General features: G+C 45.6%; 1 protein-coding gene across 2 annotated transcripts in view; it reads left to right on the top strand.

The window, feature by feature from the left end:
- The window catches only part of LOC106569796 (retinal-specific phospholipid-transporting ATPase ABCA4), an 85,149-nt gene that overhangs the window by 20,510 nt on the left and 47,403 nt on the right, over window positions 1-17,236 (top strand). For both annotated transcript variants that reach the window (XM_045694487.2, XM_045694486.2), the window contains exons 7-15: window positions 3,056-3,145; window positions 7,361-7,598; window positions 7,760-7,899; window positions 8,628-8,744; window positions 8,958-9,155; window positions 11,346-11,551; window positions 13,233-13,409; window positions 14,592-14,715; window positions 15,139-15,237. In XM_045694487.2, the coding sequence (XP_045550443.2) occupies window positions 3,056-3,145; window positions 7,361-7,598; window positions 7,760-7,899; window positions 8,628-8,744; window positions 8,958-9,155; window positions 11,346-11,551; window positions 13,233-13,409; window positions 14,592-14,715; window positions 15,139-15,237 (1,389 nt within the window). The remainder of the gene's footprint in view (window positions 1-3,055; window positions 3,146-7,360; window positions 7,599-7,759; window positions 7,900-8,627; window positions 8,745-8,957; window positions 9,156-11,345; window positions 11,552-13,232; window positions 13,410-14,591; window positions 14,716-15,138; window positions 15,238-17,236) is intronic.

Here is a 17,236-nt window from a genome sequence, read left to right as displayed (position 1 = left end):
ATCTCTTCTCTCTCTCTCTCCTTTAGTGTCCTGGCTCTTCTCTATCTCTTCTCCCCCCCCCCTCTCTCTCCTTTAGTGTCCCGGCCTTCTCCATCTCTACTCCCCCCTCTCTCTCTCTCCTTTAGTGTCCCGGCCTTCTCTATCTCTTCTCTCTCTTTCTAAAATATTAATGTCCATTCTCTAATGTTTGCAGTTTCCACAAGTGGTCTTTAACTCAGTCATGATACATCAGCAAAAATAGTATTTTTTTTATCAGACTTTAATTTATCTGCATTTCCAGCCCTTATATTTATCCTCACAATTAAGTGTTTTACCATTTTCCTTTCTGAACAACCGGGGCACTAAATAAATAGTTTTTACAAGTAGAACACAGAACAATTAGCCATAAACAATTGCGTTTATGAGTTTTATTGACAAATGTCAATCCAAAATATAAGGTCCGGCAAAACTAAGTTCAGATAAAAATATATTTATATGAAAGTACAGAAATTGTTTACTCAGTGGGAAATGAATATTCAATTAGTCAGTGGAAACTTTGGGGAATTTAGAGTTTGTGATAGTAACTATGTGAGCTTATTACAGTATTATAGACACCATGTCCTGGGATTTCCTATGATCTTCTATGTAGAAGCACCCGTTAACTTCTACCGACTCTTGTATAGCTTGTGAGGTCATAGAACATGTTACACGTGCGTGTTTATGAGTCTCCCCCAGGGTTCAGTCTCCTCTCTCTGTCAGGGTTCAGTCCAGGGTTTAGTCTCCTCTCTCTGTCAGGGTTCAGTCCAGGGTTTAGTTTCCTCTCTCTGTCGGGGTTCAGTCCAGGGTTTAGTCTCCCCTCTCTGTCAGGGTTCAGTCCAGGGTTTAGTCTCCCCTCTCGGTCAGAGTTCAGTCCAGGGTATAGTCTCCCCCACTCCCCTCTGTCAGGATTCAGTCCAGGGTTTAGTCTCCTCTCTCTGTCAGGATTCAGTCCAGGGTTTAGTCTCCTCTCTCTGTCAGGGTTCAGTCCAGGGTTTAGTCTCCCTCTCTCTGTCAGGATTCAGTCCAGGGTTTAGTCTCCCTCTCTCTGTCAGGATTCAGTCCACTGTATAGTCTCCAGAAGGCAGGTGACTGGCTCAGCCAGGTTGGCAAGGCGATAGAGCGATAGCCTCTTGGCCTATTTCCCTAATAGGATTAGTTAATGAGTTAGGCAATGCACCTCCCCTCAGCTCACTCAGAGAGACACACTAAGAGGTGACGGGGCCATACACCTAGAGACAGGGCCATGTGTCACCTATAGGCAGAGGAGAGACATTAGAGGATACTTTTATTTGATTGTTAGTTCTCAAATATGTAGTGCAATATGTTTTCTTTCTGGTTGTGGTCGTTGGAAGTTCACACTGAGACTGGTTTTTCATCCCTAAAATGACCTTACCTACACGGTCAGCATAAGAATTTTCTTCACAGTAAAACAGCAACCTGTAATTAGCATCAATGAATGTAATATCCTCAATATTAAAGAGAGAGTTTGAGATTTTGTCAATGAAGCAATTTATCTACTTCCCCAGAGTCGGATGAAAAAGGAACAGCATGCTAACTATTCATGTAGACGTACAGGCATTGCGCTAACGCTAGTTAGCATTGGCTTGGGAAACTACCTCTAATTCCTTCATAACTGGACTCACAGACACATACAAGTGGTTTCCACAATTGTATTCTATTACAGCTAGTGACATTCCTAAAATCATACTTGTTCACCCAGAAAAGCCGCCATCAAGGCAAAGGGTGGCTACTTTGAAGAGTCTAAATTATAAAATGTATTTGTTTAACACTTTTTTGGTTACTACATGACTCCATATGTGTTCTTTCATAGTTTTCATGTCTTCACTATTATTCTACAATGTAGAAAATAGTAAAAAGTAAAGAAAAACCTTTAAATGAGTAGGTGTTCTGAAACTTTGGACTGGTACTGTATATTAGTACACTCGTAACAACATTGTCAGTTTATGTTTATCTTGACTAAATATCGACACTCATTTCCCCCAAATACAAAAACTCCTCACTTGCTTAATAATAATGATGTACTTAACATGGACAGATTTTGGGCGGAGTAAACCCTCTCGCTTCACCTCTTCCTCTCTTTTACTTGTTTGTCCTCTCAACCCTTAACCCTTAACTCCTCCCTCCCTCCCTCCCTCCCTCCCTCCCTCCCTCCCTCCCTCCCTCCCTCCCTCCCTCCCTCCCTCCCCTCCCTCCCTCCCTCCCTCCGTCCGTCCGTCCGTCCGTCCGTCTGTTCATCCGACCCTCCCTCCCTCCCTCCCTCCGTCCGTCCGTCCGACTCTCCCTCCCTCCCTCCCTCCCTCCCTCCTCCCTCCCTCCCTCCCTCCCTCCCTCCCTCCCTCCCTCCCTCCCTCCCTCCCTCCCTCCCTCCCTCCGTCCGTCCGACCCTCCCTCCCTCCGTCCCTCCCTCCCTCCCTCCCTCCGTCCCCCCGTCCGTCCGTCCGACCCTCCCTCCGTCCGTTCGTCCGTCCGTCTGTCCGTCCGACCCTCCCTCCCTCTGTCCGTCCGTTCGTCCGTATGTCCGTCCGACCCTCCCTCCCTCCGTCCCCCCGTCCGTCCGACCCTCCCTCCATTACTCCCTCCCTCCCTCCCTCCGTTCATTGAAATGGAAGTGTAAGGAATGTCATAGGAAGCATGTAAGATGTTTGTGTTGGCGTTCTCTGTTTCCGTAGTGACTCTCTGTGGCATGTCAGTGGCCTTGAAGAGCCAGTGTTAAGGGCTTTTCCTTTAAAGTCGTAAAGGTGAAAGAGTATGAGAGTATATATAGCACCCTGCTCGTTGATTCAGGCCTAGTTAGTTATCTTTGCATGATTTTAAACATTGCTAACCGAATAAAAAAAACGAAACAAATCAGACATTATTCAAAATGCTTTATAACATCTCAAAGTATTCAAACGTTCTGTTTCATGTATTTGACAGGGACAATCTTATCAATATTTCCATAAATGTGCCGGCCGGCTAGTTTTCATCTGTAGTCCCTGAAATGTGACTACCACCTGTCAAAACTGTCTTTTCCCAGCTGCCCCGGGTGTTGGACAACCACACGGACGGACCAGACCTACGCTACTGGGGGCGTGTCCTAACCGCTGTATCAGAGAAGGTCCAAGTGGTGAGTGGTCATCTATCGTATGTCTTTCTGTTATCCTCTCTCTCTCTCTCTCCTTCTCTGTCTCCACTCCATTTTTCTTCTCCTCCTTCTCTTTCACTCTCTTTCTCTCTCTCTCTCTCTCTCTCGCTCTGTCTTGCTCTCTGTCCTCTCTTTATCTCTATTGATCCCTCTTAACATTTGCAGAATACATCACTCAGTTCCCTCTATGAGTTGCTCCCAGTAACAGGAAGCTGTTAGTTTTCCCCAGTAACGGGAAGCTGTTGGTTTCTCCCAGTAACAGGAAGCTGTTGGTTTCTCCCAGTAACAGGAAGCTGTTAGTTTCTCCCCAGTAACGGGAAGCTGTTGGTTTCTCCCAGTAACAGGAAGCTGTTAGTTTCTCCCCAGTAACAGGAAGCTGTTAGTTTCTCCCCAGTAACAGGAAGCTGTTAGTTTCTCCCCAGTAACAGGAAGCTGTTAGTTTCTCCCAGTAACAGGAAGCTGTTAGTTCCTCCCAGTAACAGGAAGCTGTTAGTTCCTCCCAGTAACAGGAAGCTGTTAGTTCCTCCCAGTAACAAGAAGCTGTTAGTTTCTCCTAGTAACAGGAAGCTGTTAGTTCCTCCCAGTAACAGGAAGCTGTTAGTTCCTCCCAGTAACAGGAAGCTGTTAGTTTCTCCCAGTAACAAGAAGCTGTTCGTTTCTCCCAGTAACAGGAAGCTGTTTGTTTCTCCCAGTAACAGGGAGCTGCGATGAGGAAGCTGTTAGTTTCCCCCATTAACAGGAAGCTGTTAGTTTCTCCCAGTAACCGGGAGCTGTTAGTTTCTCCCAGTAACAGGAAGCTGCGATGAGGAAGCTGTTAGTTTCCACCAGTAACAGGAAGCTGTTGTTTCTCCCAGTAATCGGGAACTTTGACGAGGAAGCTGTTAGTTCTCCTAGTAACAGGAAGCTGTTAGTTTCTCCCAGTAACCGGGAGCTGTGATGAGGAAGCTGTTAGTTTCTCCCAGTAACAGGAAGCTGTTAGTTTCTCCCCAGTAACAGGAAGTTGTTAGTTTCTCCCAGTAACAGGAAGCTGTTAGTTTCTCCCAGTGACAGGAAGCTGTTAGTTTCTCCCAAGTAACAGGAAGCTGTTAGTTTCTCCCCAGTAACAGGAAGCTGTTACTTTCTCCCCAGTAACAGGAAGCTGTTAGTTTCTTCCCAGTAACAGGAAGCTGTTAGTTTCTCCCAGTAACAGGAAGCTGTTAGTTTCTCCCAGTAACAGGAAGCTGTTAGTTTCTCCCAGTAACAGGAAGCTGTTAGTTTCTCCCCAGTAACAGGAGGCTGTTAGTTTCTCCCCAGTTACAGGAAGCTGTTAGTTTCTCCCCAGTAACAGGAAGCTGTTAGTTTCTCCCCACTAACAGGAAGCTGTTAGTTTCTCCCAAGTAACAGGAAGCTGTTAGTTTTCCCCAGTAACAGGAAGCTGTTAGTTTCTCCCCAGTAACAGGAAGCTGTTAGTTTCTCCCAAGTAACAGAAAGCTGTTAGTTTCTCCCAAGTAACAGGAAGCTGTTAGTTTTCCCCAATAACAGGAAGCTGTTAGTTTCTCCCAGTAACAGGAAGCTGTTAGTTTTCCCCAATAACAGGAAGCTGTTAGTTTCTCCCAGTAACAGGAAGCTGTTAGTTTTCCCCAATAACAGGAAGCTGTTAGTTTTCCCCAGTAACATGAAGCTGTTAGTTTCTCCCAGTAACAGGAAGCTGTTAGTTTTCCCCAATAACAGGAAGCTGTTCGTTTTCCCCAGTAACAGGAAGCTGTTAGTTTTCCCCAGTAACAGGAAGCTGTTAGTTTCTCCCAAGTAACAGGAGGCTGATAGTTTCTCCCAGTAACAGGAGGCTGTTACTTTCTCCCAGTAACAGGAAGCTGTTAGTTTTCCCCAAGAACAGGAAGCTGATAGTTTCTCCCAGTAACAGGAGGCTGTTAGTTTCTCCCAGTAACAGGAAGCCGTTAGTTTTCCCCAATAACAGGAAGCTGTTAGTTTCTCCCAGTAACAGGAGGCTGTTAGTTTCTCCCAGTAACAGGAAGCTGTTAGTTTTCCCCAATAACAGGAAGCTGTTAGTTTCTCCCAGTAACAGGAAGCTGTTAGTTTCTCCCAAGTAACAGGAGGCTGTTAGTTTCTCCCAGTAACAGGAGGCTGTTAGTTTCTCCCAGTAACAGGAAGCTGTTAGTTTTCCCCAATAACAGGAAGCTGTTAGTTTCTCCCAGTAACAGGAGGCTGTTAGTTTCTCCCAGTAACAGGAAGCTGTTCGTTTTCCCCAGTAACAGGAAGCTGTTAGTTTCTCCCAGTAACAGGAGGCTGTTAGTTTCTCCCCAGTAACAGGAAGCTGTTAGTTTTCCCCAATAACAGGAAGCTGTTAGTTTCTCCCAGTAACAGGGAGCTGTAATGAGGGAGCTGTTAGTTTTCCCCAATAACAGGAAGCTGTTAGTTTCCCCCAGATACAGGAACCTGTGATGAGGAAACTGGAGGTTATAAATAAGAAGCGTCTGATCCCAGGAGGATAGGAGGGAGTGGACGTGTGATGTGTGTGTGTGTGTGTGTGTCTGTGTGTCTGTTTGTGTGTGTGTGTGTGTGTGTGTGTGTGTGTGTGTGTGTGTGTGTGTGTGTGTGTGTGTGTGTGGTGTGTCTGTGTGTGTGTGTCTGTGTGTCTGTGTGTCTGTTTGTGTGTGTGTGTGTGTGTGTGTGTGTCTGTGTGTCTGTTTGTGTGTGTGTGTGTGTGTGTGTGTGTGTGTGTGTGTGTGTGTGTGTGTGTGTGTGTGTGTGTGTGCGCGTGCATGTTTTAAATATGTGTGTGTGTCTATGGATGTGTGCCTTTGTGCATTGGTGTGTGTTTGTTTTTGGGTAGAGTTGACAGCTTCTAAATCTCATGTTTGTGTGTTCATTTCGTCCAGCCCCAGAGAGTAGGTGAGTCAGTGAGAGGTTTAGACAGGTAGCCCTATTAACCTGCAGGATATAACCATAGCACCATCCTCCTATCCAAGGTGTGTTTATAGTAAAGACACGCATGGTGCTTTGTGCAGGGTGGAAGTATCCTACTATCCAAGGTGTGTTTATAGTAAAGACAGGCATGGTGCTTTGTACAGGGTGGAAGTATCCTACTATCCAAGGTGTGTTTATAGTAAAGACACGCATGGTGCTTTGTACAGGGTGGAAGTATCCTACTGTCCAAGGTGTGTTTATAGTAAAGACACGCGTGGTGCTTTGTACAGGGTGGAAGTATCCTACTATCCAAGGTGTGTTTATAGTAAAGACAGGCATGGTGCTTTGTGCAGGGTGGAAGTATCCTACTATCCAAGGTGTATTTATAGTAAAGACACACGTGGTGCTTTGTACAGGGTGGAAGTATCCTACTTAAAGTGTTTATGATGAATGCATTGGTCAGATGTATGTCTAACAGTTCATGGGTGTTGTTCATTGTTCGTGTGTATGTGTGATGTTCACATACAGTTGAAGTCGGAAGTTTACATACACCTTAGCCAAATACATTTGGTAAAGCCCCGCCTTGTCTCAGCTCACTGGTCACCATAGCACCAACCACCCGTAGCATGCGCTCCAGCAGGTATATTTCACTGGTCACCCCCAAAGCCAATTCCTCCTTTGGTCGCCTTTCCTTACAGTTCTCTGCTGCCAATGACTAGAACGAGTTGCAAAAATCACTGAAGCTGGAGACTCATATCTCCCTCAATAGCTTTAAGCATCAGCTGTCAGAGCAGCTCACAGATCACTGCACCTGTACATAGCCCATCTGTAAATAGCCCATCCAACTACCTCATCCCCATATTGTTATTTATTTATTTATTTTTGCTCCTTTGCACCCCAGTATCTCTACTTGCACATTCATCTTCTTCACATCTATCACTCCAGTGTTTAATTTCTAAATTGTAATTACTTCGCCACTGCAGCCTATTTATTGCCTTACCTCCCTAATCTACCTCATTTGCACATAGATTCTTTCTATTGTGTTATTGACTGGGCTTGATCTTTCTCTATAAAAACTGCATTGAGCTCACAGATAAAACCTGAACGAAATGGAATTCATATAATTGAACCGATGGTCAATTTGTTGTTTAAAAAAATTCTAAATAACCAAAATGTCAGTTAATAGCTCTAAGAGGAACAGCACCAAGGACCTTCTGAAAGTGGTCTACCCGTCTAACCTTTTCTTTCTCCTCCCTCTCTTCCGTTTTCCTCCCTCTTTCTCTCTACCTCCAGCTCTTTGAGAGGAACAGCACCAAGGACCTTCTGAATGTAGTCTACCCGTTGTTGCAGGCTGGTGGTCCCAGCTCCTTTAGCCAGCTGATGAGCATTGTGTCAGCCCTGTTCTGTGGGTACCCAGACGGAGAGGGATCCAGGGTCCTCTCCTTCAACTGGTATGAAGACAACAACTACAAGGTGTTCCTGGGGGTGAATGGATCCAAGAACCATGACTATGTCTACGACATGACAACCAGTAAGTAGAGTCAGGACTAGGGATCACATCCGGGTCAAATACATCATGTCAAATACTTGAAAATATTTGAGATGTGCTCAGAGTTTACGCTTTAGGAACTATTCCATTGCTTCCCTTGTCACAGGCTAACTAGACATGTCTCCCTCCCCTTCTCCTCTCAGCTCCGTTCTGTAACGACCTGATGCAGACTCTGGAGTCTAATCCGGTCACTAAGATCGTGTGGAGTTCAGTCAAGCCTCTCTTCATGGGGAAGATCCTCTATGCTCCAGACTCCCCAGCCATTAGAATGATACTAAAGAGTGTAAGACAACACACACCCTCCTCTCCTTCTCTTTGACTCTTGTTAACCTGAACATATGTGCACAAACACACAAACACCCTGCTGAGGAATTGTGTTTGTTACAGAGGGTTCCAACGCTCAATTGTGTTTGTTACAGAGGGTTCCAATGTTCAATTGTGTTTGTTACAGGGGGGTTCCAACGTTCAATTGTGTTTGTTACAGAGGGTTCCAACGCTCAATTGTGTTTGTTACAGAGGGTTCCAACGTTCAATTGTGTTTGTTACAGGGGGTTCCAACGCTCAATTGAATGACAAAAGAGAACAGAGCTCATTCATATAACATTTGTTCTGTCATATTTACAGCAGTTGACAGAAAACTGATGTTAAGTCAATTCTATTGAGCTGCATGGAGAAAGACATAGATACTATTTAGTATGCATACTGGAGGTCTGAGAAAGACAGATATTATTTACTATGCATACTGGAGGTCTGAGAAAGACAGATATTATTTACTATGCATACTGGAGATCTGAGAAAGACATAGATACTATTTACTATGCATACTGGAGGTCTGAGAAAGACAGATACTATTTACTATGCATACTGGAGATCTGAGAAAGACATAGATACTATTTACTATGCATACTGGAGGTCTGAGAAAGACAGGACTTCATAGTATTGATGGCCTTTATGTCAGTATGTGTGTGTGTCTGTGTTCATGTCTGTTAACTGCTAACATGTTCTCTCCAGGCCAACACTACGTTTGAGGAGCTGGAGCGTCTGATGACCATGGGAAAGGCCTGGGAGGAGGTGGGACCTCAACTCTGGAGGTTCTTCAATGCTGGAATCCAGATAAACATGATCAGGGTAACACACAAACGCACGCACTCACGCACACGCACATGCACACACACACGCAGAGTATTGGTGTTCATTCTTTCTCACCTTTATTTTACCAGGTTAGTCTCGTTGTGGTATTACCTTGGTGTCAAGAGAGACGTGGCCAAAATAGCAGCACACAATTGTAACCGTGCAGTACTGTTCCAGTAAATGAATTATATCTCTCTCCTGCCCCTGCAGGACACCATCAGAAACCCCACGGTAGCAGACCTAATAGACAAGAGTCTGGAGGACACTGAGTTCTCCTCTAAAGACATCCTCAACTTCCTGTTCAACGGGCTTGAGGAGGACAGAGAAGAGACCATGCCCAGCTTCGACTGGAGGAACGTCTTCAACCTCACCGACCAGGCCGTACGCATGTTCAACCAGTACGGAGAGGTAAGGGTTAATGAATAATGACATGATAACTAAATAGTGTCATGCCACAGGAAAATAATAAAATTATAATCTGTCCAAACTGTCATGATGGAGATCCTCAAACCTAGACATCTAGACAATAACCAACTCTGTCTCCGTAAGGGTAGTCACTCACAGTCCAACTCTGTCTCCATAAGGGTAGTCACTCACAGTCCAACTCTGTCTCCATAAGGGTAGTCACTCACAGTCCAACTCTGTCTCCATAAGGGTAGTCACTCACAGTCCAACTCTGTCTCCATAAGGGTAGTCACTCACAGTCCAACTCTTCCTCTGTAAGGGTAGTCACTCACAGTCCAACTCTGTCTCCATAAGGGTAGTCACTCACAGTCCAACTCTGTCTTCGTAAGGGTAGTCAATCACAGTCCAACTCTTCCTCCATAAGGGTAGTCACTCACAGTCTGACTGCCTCCATAAGGGTAGTCACTCACAGCCCAACAGAACAAAACAACATTTCCTTTTCAGTTCTATCTTAATTTTTTTTTTTACCAGACATGCAGGGGGACAGGCAGGGGGAGAAGCAGGGGGAAAGGCAGGGGTACCAGAGGGGGACAGGCAGGGGTACCAGAGGGGGACAGGCAGGGGTACCAGAGGGGGACAGGCAGGGGGAGAGGCAGGGGGACAGGCAGGGGGACAGGCAAGGGGGACAGGCAGGGGTAGCAGAGGGGGACAGGCAGGGGGACAGGCAAGGGACAGGCAGGGGTACCAGAGGGGGACAGGCAGGGGGAGAGGCAGGGGGACAGGCAGGGGGACCAGAGGGGGACAGGCAGGGGACAGGCAGGGGTACCAGAGGGGGACAGGCAGGGGACAGGCAGGGGTACCAGAGGGGGACAGGCAGGGGGAGAGGGAGGGGGACAGGCAGGGGGTCAGGCAGGGGGACCAGAGGGGGACAGGCAGGGTGAGAGTGCGGGGGAGAGGCAGGGGGCAGGCTGGGGGACCAGAGGAGGACAGGCAGGGGGAGAGGGAGGTGGACAGGCAGGGGGACAGGCCTGCTGTCATGGCTCTACCAGCTTGTCTTTGTGAGGTCCATGAGAAAGTGTTGAATAGGTGGGAGTGAAACACCCCTTCCTATGGCCTGTTGTTTTTGTGTACGGGACTCACATTGAAATGGTACCCCTGGACTCACCACATAAAAGAGGGTAAATCCCTCTATCCAGCCCTCATTCTTTAAACAGACAGCTTGGCTCAATCCAGCCCTCATTCTCTCATTCCCTCGCTCTGTCGTTCCAATATATACAGTGAATTCTAATCGATTTTCCGGGTTAGGGGGTAAGAGTTGGGTGGTGTTGATGGAATTGTGTGTGTGTGTGTGTGTGTGTGTGGTGTGAGTGAGTGAGTGAGTGAGTGAGTGAGTGAGTGAGTGAGTGAGTGAGTGAGTGAGTGAGTGAGTGAGTGAGTGAGTGAGTGAGAGAGAGAGAGAGAGAGATAGAGAGAGAAGGCCTTTTTGTGTGTATGTCTCTCACCATTGTCAGTAGAGTGTTCTAGTAAATGTCGTGATAGGAAGTGTTTGCTGGACACTGTGACTCATTCACACACTGGGCTATGCTGCTAATCCATTCCATCACGGTCAAACACATGCTCTAACCCACACACAACCTGCTACACTACAAATCACAACACACACACACACGCTCACACTCATTCTCACACCGACCTGACTTACCTGGTTAAATAAAGGTGAAATTAATCTCTCTCTCCTCCTATCTCCCCCCTCTCACCCTCCCCCCCACATCCTTCCTTCCCTTCCTCCTTCCCCACCTTCCTCCCTCCCTGCCTCCTCCCCCCATACCCACCTCCCTCTCCCCTCCTCCCTCCTTCCCCACCTTCCTCCCTCCCACCTCCCTCCATACCCACCTCCCTCTCCCCTCCTCCCTCCTTCCCCTCCTCCCTCCCTCCTTCCCCACCTCCCTCTCTCCTCCTCCCTCCTTCCCCTCCTCCCTCCCTCCTTCCTTCCCTCCCTCTCCCTTCCTCCCTCCCTCCCTCCTTCCCCTCCTCCCGCCTTCCCCTCCTCCCTCTTCTCCTTCCTTCCTTCCTTCCTTCCTTCCTCCTTCCTTCCTTCCTTCCTTCCTTCCTTCCTTCCTTCCTTCCTTCCTTCCTTCCTTCCCTCCCTCTCCCCTCCTCCCTCCTTCCCCACCTTCCTCTCCCCTCATCCAGTGTATCAGTTTGGATAAGTTCATGCCCCATACAGACGAGGATCAGCTGACCCACCAGGCTCTCTTTCTATTGGAGGAGAATAAGTTCTGGGCAGGGCTAGTCTTCCTGGATGTCTACCCCTGGACCACTACTGTACCGCGTCACGTCAAGTACAAGATACGCATGGACATCGACCAAGTAGAGAGAACCAACAAGATCAAAGATAGGTACTATGTTTTTATATAAACCCACCAGGCAGTCATAGACACTGAAATACATTGGTATGGACTCACACTCACAAAATAAACAATTACACACAATTTAGATGAGAAGACTCAAAGGTTCTGGACCAATTATTATCATGTGGAAGTTCATTTTCTTCCGGTCAGAATATAATAACCAGGCTGGGTGTGGCACAGGGGAATGTGTGAAACATACTCCTCAGACCGCAGTGTCCTGCTTGCGTCTCCTCATTAGCTAGCTTCTGAGGTGGCGCTATCAGTGGTGAGCGGTCATTCCCATTTACCCCTGGATATACAACTTTACAGTCATGGGGAAAATATACACACTTTCACAGAATGCAATTGTGGTAACTAACTCATTTATACTGTACCAGTTTCAGAGATAGAAACTGAAATACATCGTTGTTAAAGCAGGACGTATTGTGGTCTCCAAGGTTCAATGTACCTAAACCAATTCCAGAACACTGTACAGTTTAAACCAATTCCAGAACACTGTACAGTTTAAGCCAATTCCAGAACACTGTACAGTTTAAACCAATTCCAGAACACTGTACAGTTTAAACCAATTCCAGAATACTGTACAGTTTAAACCAATTCCAGAACACTGTACCATTTATATGAATTCCAGAACACTGTACAGTTTAAATCAATTCCAGAATACTGTACAGTTTAAACCAATTCCAGAATACTGTACAGTTTAAACCAATTCCAGAATACTGTACAGTTTAAACCAATTCCAGAACACTACCGTTTATATGAATTCCAGAACACTGTACAGTTTAAATCAATTCCAGAATACTGTACAGTTTAAACCAATTCCAGAATACTGTACAGTTTAAACCAATTCCAGAATACTGTACAGTTTAAACCAATTCCAGAGTATTGTACAGTTTAAACCAATTCCAGAATACTATACAGTTTTAAACCAATTCCAGGACACTGTACGGTAGGTAGGTAGGTAGGTAGGTAGGTAGGTAGGTAGGTAGGTAGGTAGGTAGGTAGGTAGGTAGGTAGGTAGGTAGGTAGGTAGGTAGGTAGGTAGGTAGGTAGGTAGGTAGGTAGGTAGGTAGGTAGGTAGGTAGGTAGGTAGATATACAGGCAGCTAGGAAGATAGATAGATAGATAGATAGATAGATAGATAGATAGATAGATAGATAGATAGATAGATAGATAGATAGATAGATAGATAGATAGATAGATAGATAGATAGATAGATAGATAGATAGATAGATAGATAGATAGATAGATAGATAGATAGATAGATAGATAGATAGATAGATAGATAGATAGATAGATAGATAGATAGATAGATAGATAGATAGATAGATAGATAGATAGATAGATAGATAGGCAGGCAGGCAGGCAGGCAGGCAGGCAGGCAGGCAGGCAGGCTGGTAGATAATCCTCTACAATTGAATAATCAGACTAGCTAGCCAGGAGGATTGACAGAGATTTATGTCGTGACTGGAAATGCCCCGCAGGCGTAAGTAAACTGTGATGGCTAAGTAATGAGGAGTGAATCTGTGTGTTGGCAGGTAGGTAGATCTTTCATTCCATATATCATCTCTGTCTGTCTCTCTCTCTCTCACTGTCTCTCTCTCACTGTCTCTCTCTCTCTCTCTCTCTCTCTCTCTCTCTCTCTCTCTCTCTCTCCCTCCCTCCCCAGGTATTGGGACCCTGGTCCCAGAGCAGACCCTATGGAGGATCTGAGGTATATCTGGGGTGGCTTTGCCTATCTACAGGACATGGTAGAGCATGGCATACTGAAGATACAGACGGGACATGACTGGCCCCTGGGAGTCTACGTACAACAGATGCCATACCCTTGCTATGTAGACGACCTGTGAGTGGCCCACACACCTGTCCGTCACCTCACCAATCTGTCTCACGGCCAATCAGATTGTTAGGTCTACTAGTTTGACGGACTGTATATGTAAAGGATCTGGTTGTAAGGGTTTCTGGTGTGAGTTACTTAGTTAATTAAGGGCTTCGATGATGAGATGATTAGTTCAATCAGCCCAACATGTAAAGCTGGCAGATCACCTGGTTGAAAGCAGGTTGTAATTGCGTTATAATCCAACCAGCTTTGCCCTCTGGGAGGTGTGTTAGTGCTGGGTTAGAGATAACATGGGCAGTCACATGGGTACTCCAGCTTTGCCCTCTGGGAGGTGCGTTAGTACTGGGTTAGAGATAACATTAATATTTATAACAATCATGATGTTCTTCCCTCCCCCCCCTCTCTCTCTCTCTCTCTCTTTCTCCCTCTCTCTCTGTCTCTCTCTCTCTCTCTCTCTCTCTCTCTCTCTCTCTCTCTCTCTCTCTCTCTCTCTGTCTCTCTCTCTGTCTCTCTCTCTGTGTCTCTGTCTCTCTCTCTGTCTCTCTCTCTGTCTCTCTCTCTGTGTCTCTGTCTCTCTCTCTCTCTCTCTCTCTCTCTCTCTCTCTCTCTGTCTCTGTCTCTCTCTTTCTCTCTCTCTCTCTCTCCCTCTCTCTCTCTCTCTCTCTCTCTCTCTCTCTCTCTCTCTCTCTCTCTCTCTCTCTCTCTCTTTGTCTCTCTGTCTCTCTCTGTCTTTCTCTCTCTTTCTCTCTCTCTCTGTCTGTCTCTCTCTCTCTCTCTCTTTGTCTCTCTCTCTCTCTCCCTCTCTTTGTCTCTCTCTCTCTCCCTCTCCCTCTCCCTCTCTCTCTTTGTCTCTCTCTGTCTCTCTCTGTCTCTTTCTCTCTCCCTCTTTCTATCTCTCTCTCTGTCTCTCTCTGTCACTCTCTCTCTCTCTCTCTCTCTCTCTCTCTCTCTCTCTCTCCTCTCTCTCTTTGTCTCTCTGTCTCCCTCTGTCTCTCTCTCTGTCTCTTTCTCTCTCTCTGTCTCTCTGTCTCTCTCTCTCTTTGTCTCTCTCTGTCTCTCTCTCTCTCTCTCTCTTTGTCTCTCTCTGTCTCTCTCTCTCTGTCTCTGTCTCCCTCTGTCTCTGTCTCTGTCTCTGTCTCTATCTCTGACTCTCTCCCTCTCCTCCTCCTCTCTTCTCTCCTGTTCTAGCTTCATGTTGACTCTGAACCGGTGTTTCCCTGTCTTCATGGTGCTAGCGTGGATCTACTCTGTATCTATGACGGTGAAGAGCATCGTTCTGGAGAAGGAGCTACGCCTCAAAGAGACACTCAAGGTAAAAAAAGAGTCAATTTTATTAAATGTTTTAATGGACAATGAATGTTCTCTATTTTATTATGTTCTATTTTGTTCTGTTGTATTCTATTTTGTTCTGTTGTGTTCTATTTTGTTCTGCTGTGTTCTAATTTGTTCTGTTGTGTTCTATTTTGTTCTGTTGTGTTCTATTTTGTTCTGCTGTGTTCTAATTTGTTCTGTTGTGTTCTATTTTGTTCTGTTGTGTTCTATTTTGTTCTGCTGTGTTCTATTTTGTTCTGTTGTGTTCTATTTTGTTCTGTTGTATTCTATTTTGTTCTGTTGTGTTCTATTTTGTTCTGCTGTGTTCTAATTTGTTCTGTTGTGTTCTATTTTGTTCTATTTTATTCTGTTGTATTCTATTTTGTTCCGTTGTGTTCTATTTTGTTCTGTTGTGTTCTTGCAGGCCATGGGAGTGACCAACGGAGTGATCTGGTACACCTGGTTTATAGACAGCTTCATCATGATGAGCGCCAGCACTGCCCTGCTCACACTGATTATTATGGTGAGGATGGAGGGAGGAGAGGAGGAGAGGAGGGGTGGTACACCTGGTTTATAGACAGCTTCATCATGATGAGGGCCAGCACTGCCCTGCTCAAAGCTATCATTATGGTGAGGGGAGGAGGGGAGGAGGATGGGAGAGGGGGATGAGGGTAGGGAGAGAGGGAGGTATACTTGGTTCATAGACAGGTTATCATGATGACTGCCTGCACAGCTCTAATGGCGGCCATTATTATGGTGAGACGGAAGAGGGGAAGGAAACAACAGAAAGGGAGAGTGTTGTCCTTCTCTACCAGAGGGTGTTTGGAGAGTGTTGTCCTTCTCTACCAGAGGGTGTATGGAGAGTGTTGTCCTTCTCTACCAGAGGGTGTATGGAGAGTGTTGTCCTTCTCTACCAGAGGGTGTATGGAGAGTGTTGTCTTTCTCTACCAGAGGGTGTATGGAGAGTGTTGTCCTTCTCTACCAGAGAGTGTATGGAGAGTGTTGTCCTTCTCTACCAGAGGGTGTATGGAGAGTTGTTGTCTTTCTCTACCAGAGGGTGTATGGAGAGTGTTGTCCTTCTCTACCAGAGAGTGTATGGAGAGTGTTGTCCTTCTCTACCAGAGGGTGTATGGAGAGTGTTGTCCTTCTCTACCAGAGGACTTTTGGCAGTTGTTTTTAGTATACAGTATCGCCATCAAGTGGACTGTCTTTAGAAGTGCATAAAGAAAGGACTGACATTGTATTACAGTTTTTCTCAATTGCTAAAACACAATTTCTGAAACCTTGCTCCATTTCCTGAAAACATTAAACACAAAACGTCATCTTCAAGCACTATTTACATAACCTCTGACTCCTCTCGCAAAATGAAACATTCGCCTCAAAACAGTTTTACCTGTGTTCAAAATCAAACACTGCTCTCAAATCATAAACAAAGTGATCAAAATGATATACACTCTCAAGCAGTCAGTAAACAATACACCGAAAAATAGAAAACACATTGTTCAAAACATACAATTCTCAGGGAGAAGTACATTTTTAATCTAAAAATATTTTTCCTTCATTGTCTTTTGATGAATGAAAACATGTTCTATCATAGTAGCTCAAAATTGATCAGAAATTACTACTGTTCTTTGCTCTTTGCAATTTTGTTCTTTGTTCTTCCTCCTCCCTGTACCTCTATTTTTACAGTACTGTACCCTGCATCTCACAAACTTGGCCTTTGTCTCTGTGATACTGTAATTCTTGTTCTTTGTTGATATGAACCTGCAACCAGTCAAAATCTATTGAGCAGTCAGTACTGTTAATAAATGGAAAGCACAATGTTCAGGGCCATACAATTTGTCCATTGTACAGTATACAGCCTACAATACTAAAAGGGACAAAAATCAAAGGAGTAAACATGTGATCAATGTGCTTCTTCTTGTCTTTGGGCTGGGTCAGGCCAGAACACTTAGTCGACATCACAAGCAATATTGTCCCTCCTGAGGCAACGGGGGAAGAAGCCTCTTGTGTGCCGTATCCAGCCCTGACATGATTCCTCACCTATATCACCACAGGCTAAATCCATGGCTTGCAGCAGATTTACTCTGGTGTAGGGTTGTCTATCATACACTTTCCATCTCCAAGAGGAGAAAAACTCCTCAATCGGATTCAGGAAAGACGAGTATGGAGGGAGGTATAAGTTCATAAACTGCCCATTGATGTTAAACCATTCCCTTACCTGAGCAGCTTGGTGGAAACCGACATTGTCCCACACTATCACATAGGTGGGAATGGGATTCTCATTTAGCTCTTGACCCTGCTGCTCTTGAACCTGCTGCTCAAACAAAATATCTCTTAGATTGGCAATAAATCTTAGAAGGTGCTGGGTGTTATATGGCCCGAGTGTAACATGGTGATGTAGAAAACCATGGTTGCTGATAGCAGCACAGATTGTGACATTGCCACCTCGTTGACCAGGGACTTCAACAATGGCCCGCTGTCCAATCATGTTTCGGCCTCTCCTTCTCCTCTTTGTTAGA

Source organism: Salmo salar, chromosome 14 (genome assembly GCF_965601325.2).
Source record: "Salmo salar chromosome 14, fSalSal1, whole genome shotgun sequence".
Classification (NCBI taxonomy): domain Eukaryota; kingdom Metazoa; phylum Chordata; class Actinopteri; order Salmoniformes; family Salmonidae; genus Salmo; species Salmo salar.
This window is presented reverse-complemented; position numbering and strand designations above follow the sequence as displayed.